General features: G+C 34.7%; 3 protein-coding genes across 4 annotated transcripts in view; all 3 read left to right on the forward strand.

Annotated features, from left to right (window-relative positions):
• Positions 1-2,839, forward strand: part of LOC106137100 (uncharacterized) — a 70,220-nt gene extending 67,381 nt beyond the window's left edge. For both annotated transcript variants that reach the window (XM_013337862.2, XM_060950692.1), the window contains exon 3: positions 425-2,839. In XM_013337862.2, coding sequence (XP_013193316.2) covers positions 425-1,020 — 596 coding nt within the window. In that variant the 3' untranslated portion in view covers positions 1,021-2,839. The remainder of the gene's footprint in view (positions 1-424) is intronic.
• Positions 2,840-3,925: 1,086 nt separating this feature from the next.
• LOC106137075 (protein D3) lies at positions 3,926-7,262 on the forward strand. The gene is made up of 5 exons (XM_013337829.2): positions 3,926-4,033; positions 4,544-4,629; positions 5,007-5,130; positions 5,935-6,148; positions 7,044-7,262. The coding sequence occupies exons 2-5, from the start codon at positions 4,549-4,551 to the stop codon at positions 7,180-7,182; spliced, it is 558 nt and encodes a 185-aa protein (XP_013193283.2). The 5' UTR covers positions 3,926-4,033; positions 4,544-4,548; the 3' UTR covers positions 7,183-7,262.
• A 1,935-nt stretch (positions 7,263-9,197) lies between these two features.
• On the forward strand, positions 9,198-14,676 carry LOC106137064 (gustatory receptor for sugar taste 43a). The gene is made up of 9 exons (XM_060950840.1): positions 9,198-9,263; positions 9,655-9,769; positions 10,255-10,448; positions 11,599-11,746; positions 12,538-12,696; positions 13,251-13,433; positions 13,840-13,955; positions 14,281-14,442; positions 14,614-14,676. Exons 1-9 carry the CDS (start codon positions 9,198-9,200, stop codon positions 14,674-14,676), a joined length of 1,206 nt encoding a protein of 401 aa, XP_060806823.1.
• The last annotated feature ends 4,153 nt before the right edge of the window (positions 14,677-18,829 follow it).

An 18,829-nucleotide genomic window follows, 5' to 3' on the forward strand; every position in this document is an offset into this window, starting at 1 on the left:
TTGTTAACTTCTTGTTTGCTTATTTTATTTCAAATACTTAAAATTTGCTGTTACTGATCAATTTATTTGTGTACCTATGGAAAAAAGTTCATGTCATTGCAACGAAATCCATTCAATAGATCGAAATCTAATAGCGCGATATCTTAAAATATTCTCTGATTAAAATCGTAGACGTGGGCAAGGACCTTCACGTGGTTGTCATCACTATTAGCAAAAGCACTTCATGATTCAACAATACTTTTATTACTAGAACCGTCAAAATTCGAGATTCCATCCGCTATTCTTTGTTCCCCTATAGACTCTTGTATCTACCACCGCACAACTTATTTAGCTTGCCATCAAGCAGATTTAAGTCAAACGCACTCAAAATAAAATAGGAGTTTTACGACGATGATTCTAATTTGTTATTTATCTCTAATTTCAGTGACCACCGGCTACGAGTCTGATCGTGAAGAATGGAAGACAAGCCGCTCTCAATTCTCCACTACAGCTTTTGACAGTCTAGCACGACCAACCAAGATGGCCGTCGCTCTCACTCTGAGAAAACCCCCAAGATTAGAACCTGTGCAATACTACAGACTCAGCGAGCCTAAAGCACAACTTGCACCCTTATCATTCAGACCAAACAATTATCTACAGAGACCACCAAGACTTCCCAGACCAATACCAGAGATAAAAAGAAATTTTCTAAGTACAGATCACAGGAAATTTACATCACTGCAGAATTTAGAAATACCTATGAAACTAAGTGAGTCTAAAAAGCAAAATGATACAAAGAGGAATTACTCCAATATTTCTAATAAAATTACTGGATTGACGAATAAGCTAAGAGATTTGGGTAATCCTAGTAATACACTTGGCAGATTCAAAGCACAATCCCATGGAGACGTGGCTAACTTGAAGCCAGTTTTGAAGACTAATGCACAAGATGGGAACAAACGTCCAGTTGTGAGGACTTGTAGTGCAGAGCCACCAAAGAAAGTTACGTTTAGTGCATTTGCTACTGTTCAAGTGGTATAAACAAATGCCTTGACATCAGCTGAGTTTGGAGTCGAGTGGATACCACACAATGTATTTATTCTTTGTTAACTTAATCAGCAGCAGATATTTGTATACAATTGTTTTTAAAGACAAATGGTATCACCTGGACATAAGTAACTTATAAAATGTATCGATACATAGAGTATAATCTAGATTATGATGGATGGACTTAATAGCTGTAAATTTAAGTATAAGATGAGTTAAGTATCTGAATTTTATGACAGGATAGAAATTATACAATAATGAAATAAATCATCTTAATATTTTCAGTCCGAGATACTAATTACTAATGATATAATAAATTTATCACACAAATTACGGAATGTTGCTGTTATATCTATAATGATGGATGATATTTCCATCTGTAGATAAGATATAGTTTTATTATTATCCAATACTTTTGCATCATGAATGTGATAAAATACTTAAGTACCTAAGTCGCCCAGTTTTTATCAAATTCATTTGTTCTTATTCAAATACGCTTTGTAATTTTATGTAATGGATTGATATGGCCGGGAATTGTGTAAATAGTAATGATAAGATTGATTTGAATATGACACTTACTTAATTTCTTATGTCATAGTTTAAAAATAATTGCACACTCTATTCATTGTCTTCATATTTGATTTGTATAAAACCAGGAATAGAATACATACATATGTACATATGGTCATGTCTTTATCCCTTACGGGGAAGACATAGCCAACAGTTATAGAACAGGAATAGAATGGTTGGTATAATTACTAATATCATTATCATGACTTTGTCAACTTTCAACTTTAGAGACTGTTTTGTTGTTTGATTCTGAACTGACAGGCGTATTTTGTACTAAAAAAACAAGTTTTACTTTAGCCGATTTTCTGCGGAGCAACTTTTCTTTGTTACATAGGTATTTGAAGATTATAAATTTCCTATCACCCACAACAAGCGCCAATTTCTTGTATGAGTATAAGTAGGGTGAAAATAATTTTAAAACCATTCTTCCCTTTTATAATCAGTTAAAATCTCCAATTAAGTAAATTCATATTGAACGTGACTACAGAAATCTAAATAATCTGATATCCATGAATAAAAATGGAGAGAGGACCTTTATAAAATAGTCTGAGTTTAGAAACTTTTTGAAATTCTTCTTCTTGTTGATGATCTAATCCTTAATATTAAAACCTCTGAAAGGGACGCTCTGTAGAAATTTTTGTTATAGTTTTACGACTTGCAATATTGAAATGCCACCAATCTTATGTTAGAAGATTGTTGTCGGTCAGTTTCACGGAGAAACTTTAAATTGTAAATAAAATGCATAATTTTGTTAAGACAATTTGTATTGACTTCTAAAAATTTCTAGTCGCCTTTCTGTCTGTCTGCTTATCACATCAACTTCTTTACTCGTTTAGTCAAATAAATTAATAAGGTGTGTTACTTTGCTTTCTTAAACTATATATAATTCAATTTGTATATAATTCACATTAAAAATTAAGGTTCTTGTTTCTGCTCATAATTTTTCACCAGCTTTTTTTATAAGAATTTGACCTTTGGGAGTTTCATTCATCTTTACATAAAACATGTAACCGGACATTGTCGAAGTTATGAAATTAGCAATATTTGACTTTTATCATGAAGGTTTATATTCCTATGCACTTTCCCTGTACTGTAAATAACATGAAAAGTCATATGGTTTTAATTTTGTGTCAAAATTTTAATATAAATATCTAACAAAATAGAATTAACGTGTACCTATGTTATAGATTGTTCGTTGTTTTTTTAATCTAAGTTTGTTTGAAAAATAAAAATGTTAATAACATTTGTTTTTTTTTTATTGATTTTCATCTGTTAATTGTTATAGGTAATTTGATAATTTATACATATGCCATATAAAATATTATTTATAATAAGAAAATTGAGAAATACTTATCCGTTGCACAAGTAATTCTGATTCTGTATTAATTTTCAGTAGACTTTGTGAATGGGACAATAATAAAACGAAGCTATTCTCATGTGACCGCTGTATAATTCAATAAATTTTGAGTTTGAGTTTATGAACAAGGAAGCCATCTCTTATTTTGTCCTTGACATCGCTATGGCAAAAATGGGACCACAAAACCACAACTCATTAGATCTATGTCAAGTTAATAGTAAAAACACTTTTGTCTGAAATCTGTATGCCTGTAAAGTTGTCAAAAAGACGAAATGAAACGTTATGGTGACTGCAAAGGTTGCAGAGGTCAGACGGTAGTCGCTTCGTGTAAAAACCTGATTAACCCAATCCAGGATCCATGGTCAAAGGCCTACCCCGGGCTACTCTCTAGAGTAGTGAGGATGCAACCAGGACTAAAGACGTGAGGAAGAATAAGGTAGTACTTAGTGAGGGAGTGTAGTCAATTGCACCAGGCTTCTCCTGTCTAGTCAATAGCTTCAAACTATATAAATTCACCGCATAACCAGAGGCCGTGTGGTTCGTGGCACCAATACAAAAAAGAAAAGGACCACTCCATCTCTTTCCCATGGATGTCGTAAAAGGCGACTAAGGGATAGACTTATAAACTTGGGATTTTTTTTTAGGCGATGGGTAAGCAACCTGTCACTATTTGAATCTCCATTCTATCATTAAGCTAAATAGCTGAATGTGGCCATTCAGTCTTTTCAAGACTGTTGGCTCTGTCTACTCCACAAGGGATATAGACGTGACCGTATGTATGTATGTATATATGTAACTAGAGGCCGCAGAAAAATCATACTTTGTTACTACAAAGTATGATTATGAGAATAAAGTATTTTTTTAACAGTACATACCATTCCATTACATAACATTTTATTTCGAATTCTATGGATTTATCTCATGTGACAAAACAATACACACTTATTGTAGGTAGCTCAATACGTAATTCACGATTCGAATGTTATATAGGGTTATCTGTTATCGCACAATGCTTGGTTTATTGCAATTTTTCGCAACTCAGTGTCGTTTTAGAGATCGGACGTGAAAGACCACATACAGGTATGGTTATCCTAAATTATTTTAAATCCAATTTTGGATTTGCTCTCTTAACTGTAATTATTTTCGACTTTATTCGCTTAGAATTAAGGTCTGAATATTCTTTCGAATAAAGTTTTCCACGGCTCTAATTGTGTACACAGATCGGGCTAGCTCCATACAATTTATGCATATGTAGCCTATGTTACTCCTGAAAGTCTTCTTTTATTGTCCCTGTACCCTCATTCAATATTTTTCAATATTTTTGAAGTTTATTCATTACGAACAAAAATTCAAATGTTTTCTGTTTATGTTCATTATATTTTTGATTAGATAAACATGCTTGATCTAGGCAAATCAGAAAAGAAGTTGGTTCATAATGACGTGAACGGTGTTTCGAATCAGAGACATTTAGTTCTGATACAAAAATACGAAAATCACATAAATTAGGTATTTTGTCTTCCACCTGAAAAATTGAGAGTTATTCCACGTTTTTTACCTGAATAAGGATTAAATTTGACTATATCTTTATAGCTACTATGACTGAGGTATCGAAGGCTTTTGTGGCTAGCAAAATAGTGCCTGATGTCATCCCCAGTGCACCATCTATATTAGTCAAGGTGAGTGAATTGAATTACATACATACATACAAACATACATATATAAATCACGCTTCTTTCCCGGAGGGGTATGCAGAGACCACATTTTTCCACTTACAACTTATTACTTAAGTGAATTGAACTACAACTGCATTTTTGATTTTCAACAAAATTTATTCAGTGTTTGACATTGTATCTGTAAAATTATAAAATTGTCTATGTAACGTAAATGTTCAGAATTCTGTTTTGAATTATCTACAAAAATATTATACCACTTGATATTTGTATCAAGTGGTATAATTATTTTTGTAATACAGACTTATGATTTATCGCTTATGGGATCTCTTTCAGCCACACCTTGTTCAATTTTATTTTATTGGTTTTTACCTATTTATTAGCTGAGCTACCCAAGCGGCGCCGTGGCTTCTCTGGGCAACGAGCTGACTCCCACTCAAGTGAAGGACCAACCCTCAGTCACCTATGATGCTGATCCCAACTCGTACTACACTCTAGTTTTTACTGGTAAAGTCATTCACATGGTAGTTATTTAGTTTTATCTGTTTAGCTGAATTATACATACATATAATCACGTCTTTATCCCTTGCGGGGTAGACAGAGCCAGCAGTCTTGAAAAGACTGATAGGCCACGTTCAGCTGTTTGGCTTTATGATGGAATTGAGATTCAAATAGTGACAGGTTGCTAGCCCATCGCCTAAAAGAAGAATCCCAAGTTTATGAGCCTATCCCTTAGTCGCCTTTTACGACATCCATGGGAACGAGATGGAGTGGTCCAATTCTTTTTTTATTTGTGTCGGTAGCCACACGGCACCAATAAAAAAAGAATTGAATTATATGCACTTTATTTTTCTCTATCAAAAGCACTAAAGCCGAAATAATGCTACATGATGTTAATGTCAATGATAATCTGTACGGTGAGAGCAAAGTTAAAGAACAGACTTTTTTGGCGGGAATACACGTCGTTGATTTTTGTAAAACACCACGATTTCAACTCAGTAAAGGAGATTTGACTTGTTTAATATTAAGCTATTTATTTTCCGTGTGTGTGTTCCCAGCACCAATACAAAAAAGAATAGGACCACTCCATCTCTTTCCCATGAATGTCGTAAAAGGCGACTAAAGGATAGGCTTACAAACTTGGGATTCTTTTTTAGGCGATGGGCTATCAACTTGTCACTATTTAAATCTCAATTCTATCATCAAGCTAAATAGCTGAACGTGGCCTATCAGTCTTTCCAAGACTGTTGGCTCTGTCCAACCCACAAGGGATATAGACGTGCCCATATGTATGCATGTATTCAATTTCAGACCCAGACAACTACGACGGCCCAAAGAAATTATACCGCGAATGGCATCACTGGTTGGTAGTGAACATCCCGGGTAACAACGTATCTGATGGCGAGACTCTGTCAGGGTACATCGGGTCTGGACCCCCTGAAGGCACTGGCATACATAGATACGTCTACATTCTCTATAAACAACCCGGGAAGCTGTCGTTTGATGAGCGGAGACTTACTAACAGGCGAGTTGAAATATTTCATTCTTATCTTGCGTGTTTAATAATTTATTACTATGGTTTGATGACTGCGGTGAGATTTATCATATTTATCTCTCATCTCTCTGTTATACCGTGTTTTCGGAAGATAAAAGATCAATACCCGAGATATTTTTTAAGGCTTCGTTAATTGTGCTAGATTTAAACAAAGCTTTTGAAGGGATGATCCTGTTGATCCTGTTACGGAAGGTCGTGTTGGGCCCCCCGATATAACTCGGCTACTTATACCTACTCGTATAAATGTTACAAACCACACGGAAAATTATCGGTTGAGGAGTCTTTAGTTTCCATTCTTAGGGTATTCTGTAAGGTTACTTTCACAGTTTTTATAGAAATAATACATATATACATATAATTACATATATTTAGTCACGTCTACATTCCTTGCGGGATAGATATGGCCAACAGTTTGAAAAAATTGATAGACAACGTTCAGCTATTTGGCTTGATGATAAAATTGAAAATAATTACATATATAGTAAAGATCAGTTGTATGAAAAACAAACAAATCCTTACACATCTAGAATAAGGGGTTTGATTTTAGTCTTCAATAATAGGAATGAATGTGATATGAATGAGAGTTATGAATTTGGATGGACCGAAGGAAGTATGCAGAGATCGTGGCAAGTGGAAAGAGGTAGTCTCTGCCTACCCCTCCGAGAAAGAGGCGTGATTTTATGTATGTATAATAGGACATATCCCATTTATGATTGTTCTCGTATCATGTCTTTTTTGGAACCATAAAACATTATTCTATTAAGACAGTTGAAGATTCAACGAAGATCAGAATGACGAAGATGAGATTATATAGAGGCAGATGAAACAATAGTGAGTTTTAAATAATTAATGTTACATCCCTCAGATCAATCGAAGGACGAGCTGCCTTCTCCACCAACGAATTCGCCAAGAAGCATAACCTTGGAGCACCTGTCGGAGGAAACTTCTACAGAGCCCAATTTGACTCCTTCGTTCCACTTTTGTACAAGAGTTTAGGAGCATAGTTTATAAGTACTGTTATTTCATTTAAACATTGATTTGTTAGTAATTTTGTCATGTTTGTAAATAAAAGGTTTGAACACCAGTTTTTCACTTATATAAGATCTCATAGATCATTCCCAAAAACAGTTCAAATCATTTTTATTTTTTATTTATTTATTTATTTAAACTTCATTGCACAAAATACAAATGTATAGCACAATTGGCAGACTTAATGCTGGAAGCATTATCTACCAGTCAAGTCAACCTTTGGGTCTGACAGAGAACTTTATGTGGGGTCAAACTAAATAAGTATATTTATATCTACCTAAATATTACATAAAGTAATTATAATATACAGACATAAAAACTAGAATAAATAAACAAAATACAGAAATAAATAGGTGCAGCGATTACCGAAAAGAGTGAAAAGGCTTATAGGTAATAAATACCCTCGCGACTCAAGATAAACTCGTATAGATACCCGTGATTTGGAGGTAGAACAACTTGGGGATGTCCTAATGCACTCGGGAAGCGAATTCCAGAGCCTAACATTGTGTAAGCATTGTGTAACCTCATCATACACATGCATATGCTGAGTGGAAACCCTTTTGGTCGCATCATGTATTTTTTTTTTATTTTTATCTCTGTTTATGAATGAAAATGTTATGTTACATCTTGCGCCAAATAAAGATTTTTCTTTCTTTCTTTCTTTCTTTCTTTCTTTCTTTCTAACAGCCATAATGGCTAAAGAATTGGAGGCAAAACCTGTACGGTGAAAAGGGGTAACAAGAGTTACTTATATGAAGAACGTAGGATTCTTTTGTGAGTAGAACATAATAGTAACTTTAATTATCGTCTTGGTTCCTCTTTTTAGAACCCCGGGTTTGCATGTGACCGCGATCTTGGGTCAGGGTTTTATAAAAACCGACTCCTGAAACTCTTTCTTTTCACGCAGGTGAAAATCACTACTCACTAGCTTTTTAATAAGGCAAAATTTTGTACGAGAGATTATTTGTCGATATTTTACAGTGGTAGGCAAAAATGTTTATTATCGGGGTTTGATCAAAACCCGTCAAAAACTAAGTATTCATGCCGTGTGGTTACCGGCATCAATCAAAAAATGGACAGGACCACTCCATCTCGTTCCCATGGATGTCGTAAAAGGCGACTAAGCCTTAAAAACGGGATTATCCTTTAAGGCGATGGGCAAGCAACCTGTCACTATATGAATCTCAATAAGCCAAACAGCTAAACGTGAGCTACCAGTCTTTCCAAGACTGTTGGCTCTGTCTACCCTGCAAGAGATATAGACGTGATTATATGTAAGTATGCATGTTACTTATTCGATCCATATTAAAAGCTTCAGTCATGTCATGTTAAACAGTTTCTGTTATTTTACCTTGTGTAAATATACTTTTAGGAGTCACTCGCAAACCACAAACATGGCAAGCTGACGATTTAATAAAACCATTGGAACTTAAATCAATATTTCCACCCAGTTATTTATAAACGCTTGGAGCTTATATTTTTAAAAGGAAATAATAATCTGTCAATCTATTACAATTTGTTTGATCTTTATCCGTTCGAAACATTAGTATAAGATCCGACTGCTCAATCCTACCACGCGGGTTCCATTTTATCTTTTATTTTTTAATGTTTGTTGAATACAAACTTTATTTCTGTCTCAAGTAGCAGTAATAAAAAAAATCATATACATAATCAGTTATCCGTTCTTTAAAAAAAAATAGAAAATAACAGGTACGTTTTAGTATTTTAATGCCTTCTCATTTTTTTTGCTCCCCATCATATCGATATCAATCGATCAATATCGATTGTACACTCGACTTCTGCTTTCAAGCTCATGGTAAGTTAAACTTTACATTTCATTTGACATTTGTAAATTAACTTGACGAAGACCCGTCTGTGCATATTTCAATGCATTTACAATTTGGTTCAATAAATAAATTGAATCAATAAATAAATAAAATAAATTGTTCATAAATTGAATTAATGGAATGAATAATTTTAGGCAAGTAAAATGACATTGCCCTTCAATCTACGGTTACCAATGAAGGAATGGACTGACAATGAGCAGTGCTTTGTGGTTGGTGCACACGCTTTTTTATTACGGGTAGGTCAATTCAAGATTTGAGTTTAGTAAAACAGTATAACTGTACCTTAAGGTCCTTTAAATAAAGGTGGGAATTTTTTTTTTTTGACAAATTACACAGATGAGTGAGTTAGCCTCAAAGTAAGTTCGAGACTTCCGTTACGAGATACTAACACAACGATAATAAATACTTGTATAGATAAATATCCAAGACCCAGGCCTATCAGAAAAAGTTCTTTTCTCATCATGCCCTGAATGTAACTAGATTTAACGCCAAAAAGACAGCGACTTAAAATAAATAATAATAAAATAGAAAAATAATATAAAAGATTATAGATACTCGTATATTGTCCTCATTATATTTTTATAAATAAAAATGTTTCAGGTATCAAGTTTGTTTGGCATGGCTCCTCTGCGTTTCAAGCCGCACCAAAATGGTTATATTGTGTCTTTATCTATCCACATGTGCATTTACAGCTACATAATGGTCACCACTTTGGGTAAGTTAAGTGACTTGGATCTCTTTGAGAGCATCATACCTATATTGTTCTGTTCCATTCTCACTATCGTTGATACTTACAGACTTTCAAAATTTCAAAATATAGTCTATTGCATAGTGCCTTTTTGATTTCCTTATAAATAGAATAAAGTAAATGGTGACAGGTTGCCAGCCCATCGCCTAAAAAAAGTATCCCAAGTTCATAAGCCTGTCCCTTAGTCGCCTTTTACGACATCCATGGGAAAGAGATGGAGTAGTCCTATTCTTTATTGAATTGGTGCCGGGAACCACACGGCATTTGTTCGCTTGCTTGTGGAGGTGAAGATATCTCAAAATGTCTTTTAAATATCTTAAATTCTTTCACTTCTACACCAAACCAATCCTTAACGCCCCGAGAAGTCTTCACTTGAAGTGCGATTTTATCAAATTCTTCGTCATAATTTTAAGTTATTTAATTCCACTTGCTTTCTTTATGTTTCATTACAGTCATAATCACTTTCTACGGTATAATATCAGAGATGAATCTTGGCATCACACCTTTCCTCCACATGTCTTCTCACCTATCTAGAGCGATGTCTTGCTGTGACATTTCAATTCTACTAATTTTGGGATGTTCTGGTGTCTATGGAGCTCCTAGACGAATGAGGAATATGATTAAATTCATGACCACGATTGCTTCGGTACATACACAGATATTCTTGATAGATTAATTACTTCACTACATAGTATAAAACAAAGTCGCTATTTTAGTCTGTTTGTCTGTATGCTTAAATCTTTAAAATTACGCAACGGATTTTGATGCGGTTTCTTGTAACAGGTAGAGTGATTCAAGAGGAAGGTTTTTATGTATAATAACATTTATAATTTTGCACCCGTGCGAAGGCGGGGCGGGTCGCTAGTAATTGATAAATTCTTTTTAATACATACATACATACATACCGTCACGTCTATATCCCTTGCGGGGTAGACAGAGCCAACAGTCTTGAAAAGACTGAATGGCCACGTTCAGCTATTTGGCTTAACGATAGAATTGAGATTCAACTAGTGACAGGTTGCTAGCCCATCGCCTAAAAATCGTCGCCTTTTACGACATTCATGGGAAAGAGATGGAGTGGTCCTATTCTTTTTTGTATTGGTGCCGGGAACCACACGGCACCAATACACACCACATTCTTTTTAATAATTAATTAATTTACGTTAATCTAGCGAGTCTTTAGTTCGAGTCTCCAATTTTAGGCTCTTCTTGGCCTCTCTACTAAACTACAGTTATGAAGCCCGTAAAGTGAAAAATCGAAACCCTTCAAGTGCATCTGAGGGGGTTTTCAGAAAGCACAGTAAAACCTTATATACTAGATGCAGGCTAGCAATGATTATAGAACAATAAATAACGTAACATTAGCAGGAAAATATATCTAATAAAATATTTAAGAGTTTGACGAATTGATAGTAGGTACAGTTAATGGAGAAAATTATAACCCTTGTTAGTGATCATCAATCATCTTTCATCATCATTCTGACATTAATAACTTACTTTAAACTGAATCTGATGCCATTGTACACAAGCGGTTGTTGACATAAAAAAACAATTAAAATATTAAGGGCCTTTGGTCTAAATCTGCCTGTAAGGTCAAAGGCACACAAGCTAAAATGATACCTATTTACATACATACACATAATCACGTCTATTTCCTTTGCGAGGTAGACAGAGCCAACAGTTTCGAAAAGATCAATAGGCCACGTTCAGCAGTTTAGCTTAATGATAGAATTGAGATTCAATAGAAAAACCTATTTACCCTGAAATTTAAGTGTACAAGAAGTTGGAAGTTTCAGATCGATAAAGAAATTGGCACCCAGTACTCCTACAGGAGGGAACGTAACCTCTGCGCAGGATTCATCTTCTTTATGATCGTACTTACTGCTATGGTTCTTGACGACATATTCTTCTCCACGCACCAAGCTGGGAGCACGGATAGAGAATGTAAGAAAACGTATGTAACGTAAATGTAAAGGCTGAGTAAAGATTTTGCTGTTAAAATATAAGAAAACAATTACAGACAGTTAAACATCTAAATATATGAAAGAAGAAAGCGAATGACTTACTGACATATGAACATAAAACCCAAACCGCTGGGTCAAGAGACATGACATTTTGTGTGTAGGTTCTTTATGTGGTTTAGAGGTGCACTAAGAGAGGATTTTCCGTAATTCCCTCGAAAACGAGATTCAAGGTGATTTTTCGTTATCGCCGGCTTTTTCTAGTCCTATATATTATAAATGCGAAAGTTTGTGAGTATATCAGGATGTCAGTATGGATGTTTGTTACTCTTTCATGCAAAAAATACTGAACCGATAACGATAAAATTGGTATGTAGGTAGCTGAAGACCCAGAATAACATATAGGCTACTTTTCTTATTCCGGAGTTCCCCCGGGATTGATAGCGTTTCCATGCGGACGAAGTCGCGGGCGGCCTCTAGCATAAAATAAATTAAACGCAAATCGGTGCCACTTTCGCATTAAATAATCTATTCCAGGCTATTTTATTTATTTATTTACGCAGAAAACATCGAAACTGATATAAACAAGAAACAAAATTACAAAGGTTGTGCTTATTTCAAAAGAAATATCTTTTAAATCATAACGAAAAACCCTTTAACTCTTGTTGGTCGCTTTCTCATTATTGAACGTGTGACTTGCTGTTTTCATGATACACTACCTGATTACCATTAGTCTGAGAGTCGGATTTAATTCAATCTGTCTCGATATTTCAGGGAATTTAATATTTCACTATCTTGGATTCTATCTCCTCTGGTACTTCGCTACGATCTTAGAAGTGCAGTTCGCTTTTACTGCAATGATGGTTCATGCTCGCTTCAAGGCCGTGAACAGAGTTCTATATCTCACTGCCAAGAAACTGTCTGAACCTTTCAGTAAGTGTATTCTCATCTTCTTACTTCTAACACTAGACCCGGTTACATCTTCATCTCTTTGGAGAAGAGGTCGGAGTGACATTGATCCTGGGTTGTATAAGTCAGTGTAGAGAATGTAAGAGTGATAAATGCAGGAAGTAAGATACATCTGAAAAGCAGCTCTGTTATCCCTGTAAGGAAAATTTTGAAGACACGTTAAATATATGTTATTTTTACTTACATCTTACGATTGTTGTCTAAGGCTAGCCATAGGGGCTCCTCATCAGAGAGGTAAGATGATGAAAATGTAACCCTCCCCCCGTAGAATGGCACGCGCGACGCCGTTTTTATCGCGCCAAAAACTATCTTTTACTCGTTTTACATATAATAAAAAGCGAAAAAGTGATAGTTTTTCGCGACATAAAAGCATCGTGGGTTATTTATTCATAGACCATGCAAAGTACGACATAGTGTGCAATGAAATTGAAGTCTCTTTTAATAACGAAATGTATATTATTGTATTCTTAATTTGTATCATCTATAAAATTATTGACACATGATTCTTTGTATTCTAGGATCTGGTTCAATACACCAGTTGTCGCCAAGTGACGCCTTGCAACGTGTTGCTATGATCCATAGCAAGCTCTGCGACGTTATACATCATCTGGAAGATAGTTATAGTATCTGTCTTGTCATCATACTGGTCTCCACGCTATTTCATCTCGTTATCACCCCGTATTATGCTATTTTTGAAATAAGTAAGTTGGTTGTTTGTTGAGTGTTATCAGATCAAATAATCTTGTACTTCTTTGATTATTCATTTATGAAAAAATCTAATTAAATAGGACGTCTTTAACGACATCAATTGGGAAGATATAGTGTGGTTCTATATAGTCCTTTATTAAATTATCGAGAACCACACGGCTTTTGCAGTTGTTAAGTATCTAATATACTTATATTTCATGTGGGTTTCAGTTCCGATGTACGAAATTCTGATAATTAAGTCATGTTTCACCAGTACTGGTGAAACATGACTTAATAATCAGAATTTCGAAAACGCAAAAGAAAGAGGGTAACCCTTCTTTCTTTTGCGTGGAAAAAAGTTGCTTACTTTTCCATTTCCCAAGTTCATTTTCATATTTCCAATAAATATTTGCATTACAGATGTTCGGGTGTTTGGCAACCTGTCTCATTTCATAATACTGGAGAGTATGTGGTACATTCTGCACTTGCTGAGGCTTATAGTGGTGGTGGAACCCTGTCGATATACCACGGTTGAGGTAATTTTTTTTACCGCAGTTTCTGCTGCCTGAAAATCTGTTCATTCAGCCTAAAACCGGTGGATACGATCCCTTATCTGGATATAATAGAATATTACATTTGTCTGAATGAGGTTAGGTTTTGAAACATTATATATGTGAGTATATTTGATCATGTATGCAGGGATCGTGGCAAGTGGAAAGAGGTAGTCTCTGCCTACCCCTCCGGGAAAGAGGCGTGAGTTTATGTATGTATGTATGTATATTTGATCATGAGATTCAAAAAAGGTGAAGTTTCTCAATTCGTTGTCTAACTCTTCGTGTCAATTATATTTCTTGCACACAGGGTTATAAGACCGAACGTATAGTGTGTCGCATGATGACAGTGACACCAACTACAGGCACTTTGGCGTCTCGTCTAGAGCTGTTCTCACGCCAGCTGATGCTGCAATCTGTCTGCTACAAGCCCATGGGTGCCTGCACATTGGATAGGCCACTTATAGTTTCAGTAAGTTGATTGAAGGTAGAGATCAGCTTTGAACTTTTAACGCATTGTTTCTTGCAGAATAGAATGAGTATCCTTAATTCTTTGTTTAGAAAGATAGCAAAAAATACTACTATGGCGACATATCTACGCCACAATACCTAATTTTTCCGACTGATCATTTTATTTTTACAGGTACTTGGATCAGTAACCACCTACTTGGTAATGTTGGTGCAATTTCAAAAATATGAATCTTAGAAGATTGGTCTATTATAAACTCCGTATGAAATGTGTCTCTTTTTGCTTCGTGACCACTTATTCGGAACAATTAGGTGATCCTGGCATAATTTCTACTTATTTTCCGCGATAACTGGTCACAACCAAACATTTAAGGCAGTCTGTAGAATAATTGTATCAAGTGTAGATATTTTCCATTACTCATTGTTTAAGTTCAAAGCTAATATCATCCAGTTGCTTCCCAGTTCCCCAAAATTGTAATGTTGTATAGATATTTAACAAAATAGTGTTGCATTTAACAAAGGCTGCATTATAAGATAATTATTTAGATTTAATCTTTTAAAGCAATGTATTGTATGTATAATGTTGGTGTTCCTTTTTCGAATAAACATATTAAAAAAAATATAGGTATTGGCGATTGTTCTTTATTTGCTTGTTTATTTCCTAGACGGATGTAATGAACAGGTTTGTTTATTACCTAATACCATGTTTACTATGGAACCTATTGTACTGTAATATCATAGCTCAGTTACAGAATTAATAACAGTTCTAATATCGTTAAGCCATGATGATAGGCACTTATGTTTCGTAATTCAAAAAGAAATCTGTAAAAATTTAACTACATCATCAATTTCAAAATTATAAAAACAGAAGCATTTACAACCAATGGTCATTTAGTGTGATCGTGTATCTATCTCATAAAATAACCAAAACGAAGTTTTTAAAGGTCAAATGGCTAACAACAATGCCTCGCAAATGCGTTTATCTCCGCCATGCGTCGAAGAACTAGGTAAAGACCCCTTTCCAAGAGTCTTTCTTCAGTCAGTTTGACGAGCCACGAACGCCTTATAATTTACTATAAAACTAGATAACACGTAGAAGTTAGAATAAAAATGTTTTCAATAAGCAATGATTATGTGGTATAGATACTCATCTAGAGATAATTAGTTAGTCGATTGACAGCTGGCTACAGGGGCTAATAGTCTTATTTACTACTTAGGTATTTTTTTATATATATAGATTAAATCTTTTAAAAATTATTAACTTTAAATAATAAAATTTTTCGCACATAACCCCACACCTAATCTTTCTCCAGGAATGGATAGCATAAAGCCCATTGAGTCGATAAGACCACCTCACGAGAGAACTGACGATGCACTGTTCATTGTAGACGGTGTTTTTACATTTCTACTTAGAGTAAGTATATGTACCTTTTTGCATTTTTAAAAAACACTTGCTTTAATTCAAAATCAAAAGTTCTCAACGCGATAAGGGCCTCTTCCGGTGACGAAAACGAATCTTTAAAATTTCGGTAAACAAGAACAATTATATTTACCGGCAGAATACTATAAATAAACTCTAGGACCCCTTTAACGCTTTAAACCGTAGCGTGGAACCATTGGAAAATGACTCAAAACACTAGTAATAATAAGAACCTAAACAATTCCGAATGTAACAGTTTCCAAATCTTTCCACAGATTTTGTGAAATACCTTTTATAAACATTTCGTTTAAAGCTAGGTAAATGTTCTAGGTATCGAGTTTCTTCGGCATGGCTCCGCTGTGCTTCAAGCCGCATGGCAATGGCTATATATTATCTATTTCTACCCCTAAAAATATATATGGTTGCGTACTAGTCACCGTTTCGGGTAAGCAATTACACATTACAATATTACACACTAGTTTTAACTCATGCACGTATCATGTCGGTTTTAAAAGATGTTTTATCTAGGTCTTTGAATTGGAGTGTAGCCAAAGCCTTTGCTTCCATTTTCTTCTTTATTATGAGAAGATTATCCTCATCTTTATAATATGCAATAAGACAAATAATAAGCCGAATACGTAAGATTTGGTTATATTTTTCAAGTACCCGAGAAACACAATCCGGGCCATGCGGCCACTAATAGGCTATGGTGAAAAATTGATTGAAAATTGGCTGGGTGACTCTAAAATTATTGCATACTAATACATCAACCCAAAACTAAGGATGCCAAAAACCCAGAAAATTTTATAGAGAAATGGAACTAAACTAAACGTACTCTGGATTCTGAAGTATCGCTAAGGATAATAGTTAGTAAGCCAAATTAAAGAGAGTTCGCATGCAATAGGCGTCACGGCAACGGTTTTCAAAATTAATTCTAATCTCTACAACAAAAGTATTACGACCGATTGTATCCTATTTCGTGAATTTTACCCCTGTTACTTCAAACAAGGATCATATAATCCAGAAGTCAATTTATTTTACAGCAATACTAGTATTCATCGGCTTACGATCATTATTATTAGAGAACGGGTCATCCTCTTATCTCAAAATAGCGGTTACATACTTTGAGGAAGCTATCTTAATTATTCTGGTAGTTATTGCGGTCTATGAAGCCCCGAAACGTATGAAAAGCATGATAGAGCATATGAAAAAAATGGCCTTGGTAAGTGTCCTAAAATTTGCCATCAAAGATGGATGCATCTTAAAAGAAATTGAATAAAAAACCAGGATGGTCGTGGTACCAAACCGTCAAATACACAACAATATCAAATCATTAGGTCCACTTTACACAGAAGAAAAGTTTAGGGGGCATTACATGACAAAAACATGTGTGATATGTATGTATGTAAGTGCATTACAGCTAAATCATTCGTGCAACAATCGGAAGTCTGAAAATCTCATATTTTTCCGTAATACTAACGATCTCAACTTATAATCGTCAAAATGCACAATGCAACGAATCATCTTGTAAAACTACAAATATTTATAAACAAACAATTGAATTTTCAGTGTGATGAAAATATTAGTGTCCAATATTTTAATTTAAAAGAACGCGGACTATGGACCAGTTTGATATTTATTATTATCTACGTCGTTGCAGTAACCATTTATGACTTTAAAATGCAGTTTCGGTTGCTTGAATGGGATAAAACAGAGCTTTATTTTCGATGGCTCAATGGTAATATTGTTGATTCTAAATTGAGATTTATCTTCGTGTCCTTGCGTTAATCTCGGTTATATCTTCATCTCTTTCTAAAGGAGCTTGAAGTTCGCCCTTTCATCGTGATCCAAGTTTAGGTAAGTCAGGTTTTTACATGACTACGACTCCCGATTCACCTACGCAACCTTTGTGAGGAAACCTAACTAAAATTAGATCATAGTAAAAGCTGCACTTGATTAATAGGCACGTTTAGTCCTAGTAACCTTTTACGACATAAAAAGTATTTCCCCTTCGATAGAAAATAAAAAAAAGGGCCAAGATGAAATTGTTTTTTACATAGTAACCAGTTTTCCAGTCAATCTCCTAGTGATTGATTACTTGAAGATGACAAAACACGCAGGTGATGATGATTCAAATTATTAATAGTATAGCCAGACTCCTTTTTTCAGTGACCTTTTTTGTTGGGGGCTATTTATTTTCGACGATGACCATGATCCCGGTATTGCTGTTTGCTTTCACTTTGATATTAGCTCTGATACGCTTTAAAGCTCTTAACAATTCTTTGAGTTTAACAGCCGATCACATATTATCGCTGTATAGTAAGTAAAATTATATTACAATCTTTAAGTTTGATTTAGAATTTTTTACCATTTAAATGCGGTGTGGTTCCCGTCACCAATAGAAAAAAGAATATAAAATACAAGTAAAGGGTCTTATGTAAGTATTATTACTTGCAGTGATTGGTGACTCTCGTCTAGTAGTGCAAATTACTAAAGACGTTCATCGTGCAGCTTTCCTCCACAGCACACTATCTGATGTGGTGCAGCAAATCAATACTAGCTACGGCATTATTGTAATGTTCACACTGATTTCTTCGCTGCTCGCACTAATTTCGAGACCATACTACATCTTTTTAGAAATCTGTAAGTGATTCAGTTTATTCTTGTGTGCGTTGGAGTAAATCCTCAATTGAACTCTTTTCATAGGTCTAACTTAAAGTTTCAATACTATTATGTGGAGTGTACGTTGCAATTATCAAAAAATATAAAAGACACCTAGTAAAATTAAAAATGTAACTTATTTTTAAGTGGTTTTCATTGATTTCAAGATATATTAATTACAACTATTTCATACATTTTCTAACTAAAGCTACGAAATCATGTTGTGTTTGACACGATAGATTAAGACTATTTAAAAAACTACTGCTTTTTATTAAGGACGATTTGATTTCAGTTGCTGACAATAGCGGGT

This window comes from Amyelois transitella, chromosome 22 (assembly GCF_032362555.1).
Source record: "Amyelois transitella isolate CPQ chromosome 22, ilAmyTran1.1, whole genome shotgun sequence".
Lineage (NCBI taxonomy): Eukaryota > Metazoa > Arthropoda > Insecta > Lepidoptera > Pyralidae > Amyelois > Amyelois transitella.

Bases quoted from the DNA above. Each gene is read 5' to 3' on its own strand.
- LOC106137075 (XM_013337829.2), top strand. From the start codon at position 4,549: ATGACTGAGGTATCGAAGGCTTTTGTGGCTAGCAAAATAGTGCCTGAT. The intron at 4,630-5,006 runs GTGAGTGAATTG...CCTATTTATTAG, and splicing joins CACCATCTATATTAGTCAAG to CTGAGCTACCCAAGCGGCGC. The intron at 5,131-5,934 runs GTAAAGTCATTC...ATTCAATTTCAG, and splicing joins CTACACTCTAGTTTTTACTG to ACCCAGACAACTACGACGGC.
- LOC106137064 (XM_060950840.1), top strand. From the start codon at position 9,198: ATGACATTGCCCTTCAATCTACGGTTACCAATGAAGGAATGGACTGAC. The intron at 13,956-14,280 runs GTAATTTTTTTT...TCTTGCACACAG, and splicing joins GTCGATATACCACGGTTGAG to GGTTATAAGACCGAACGTAT. The intron at 14,443-14,613 runs GTAAGTTGATTG...TTATTTTTACAG, and splicing joins ATAGGCCACTTATAGTTTCA to GTACTTGGATCAGTAACCAC.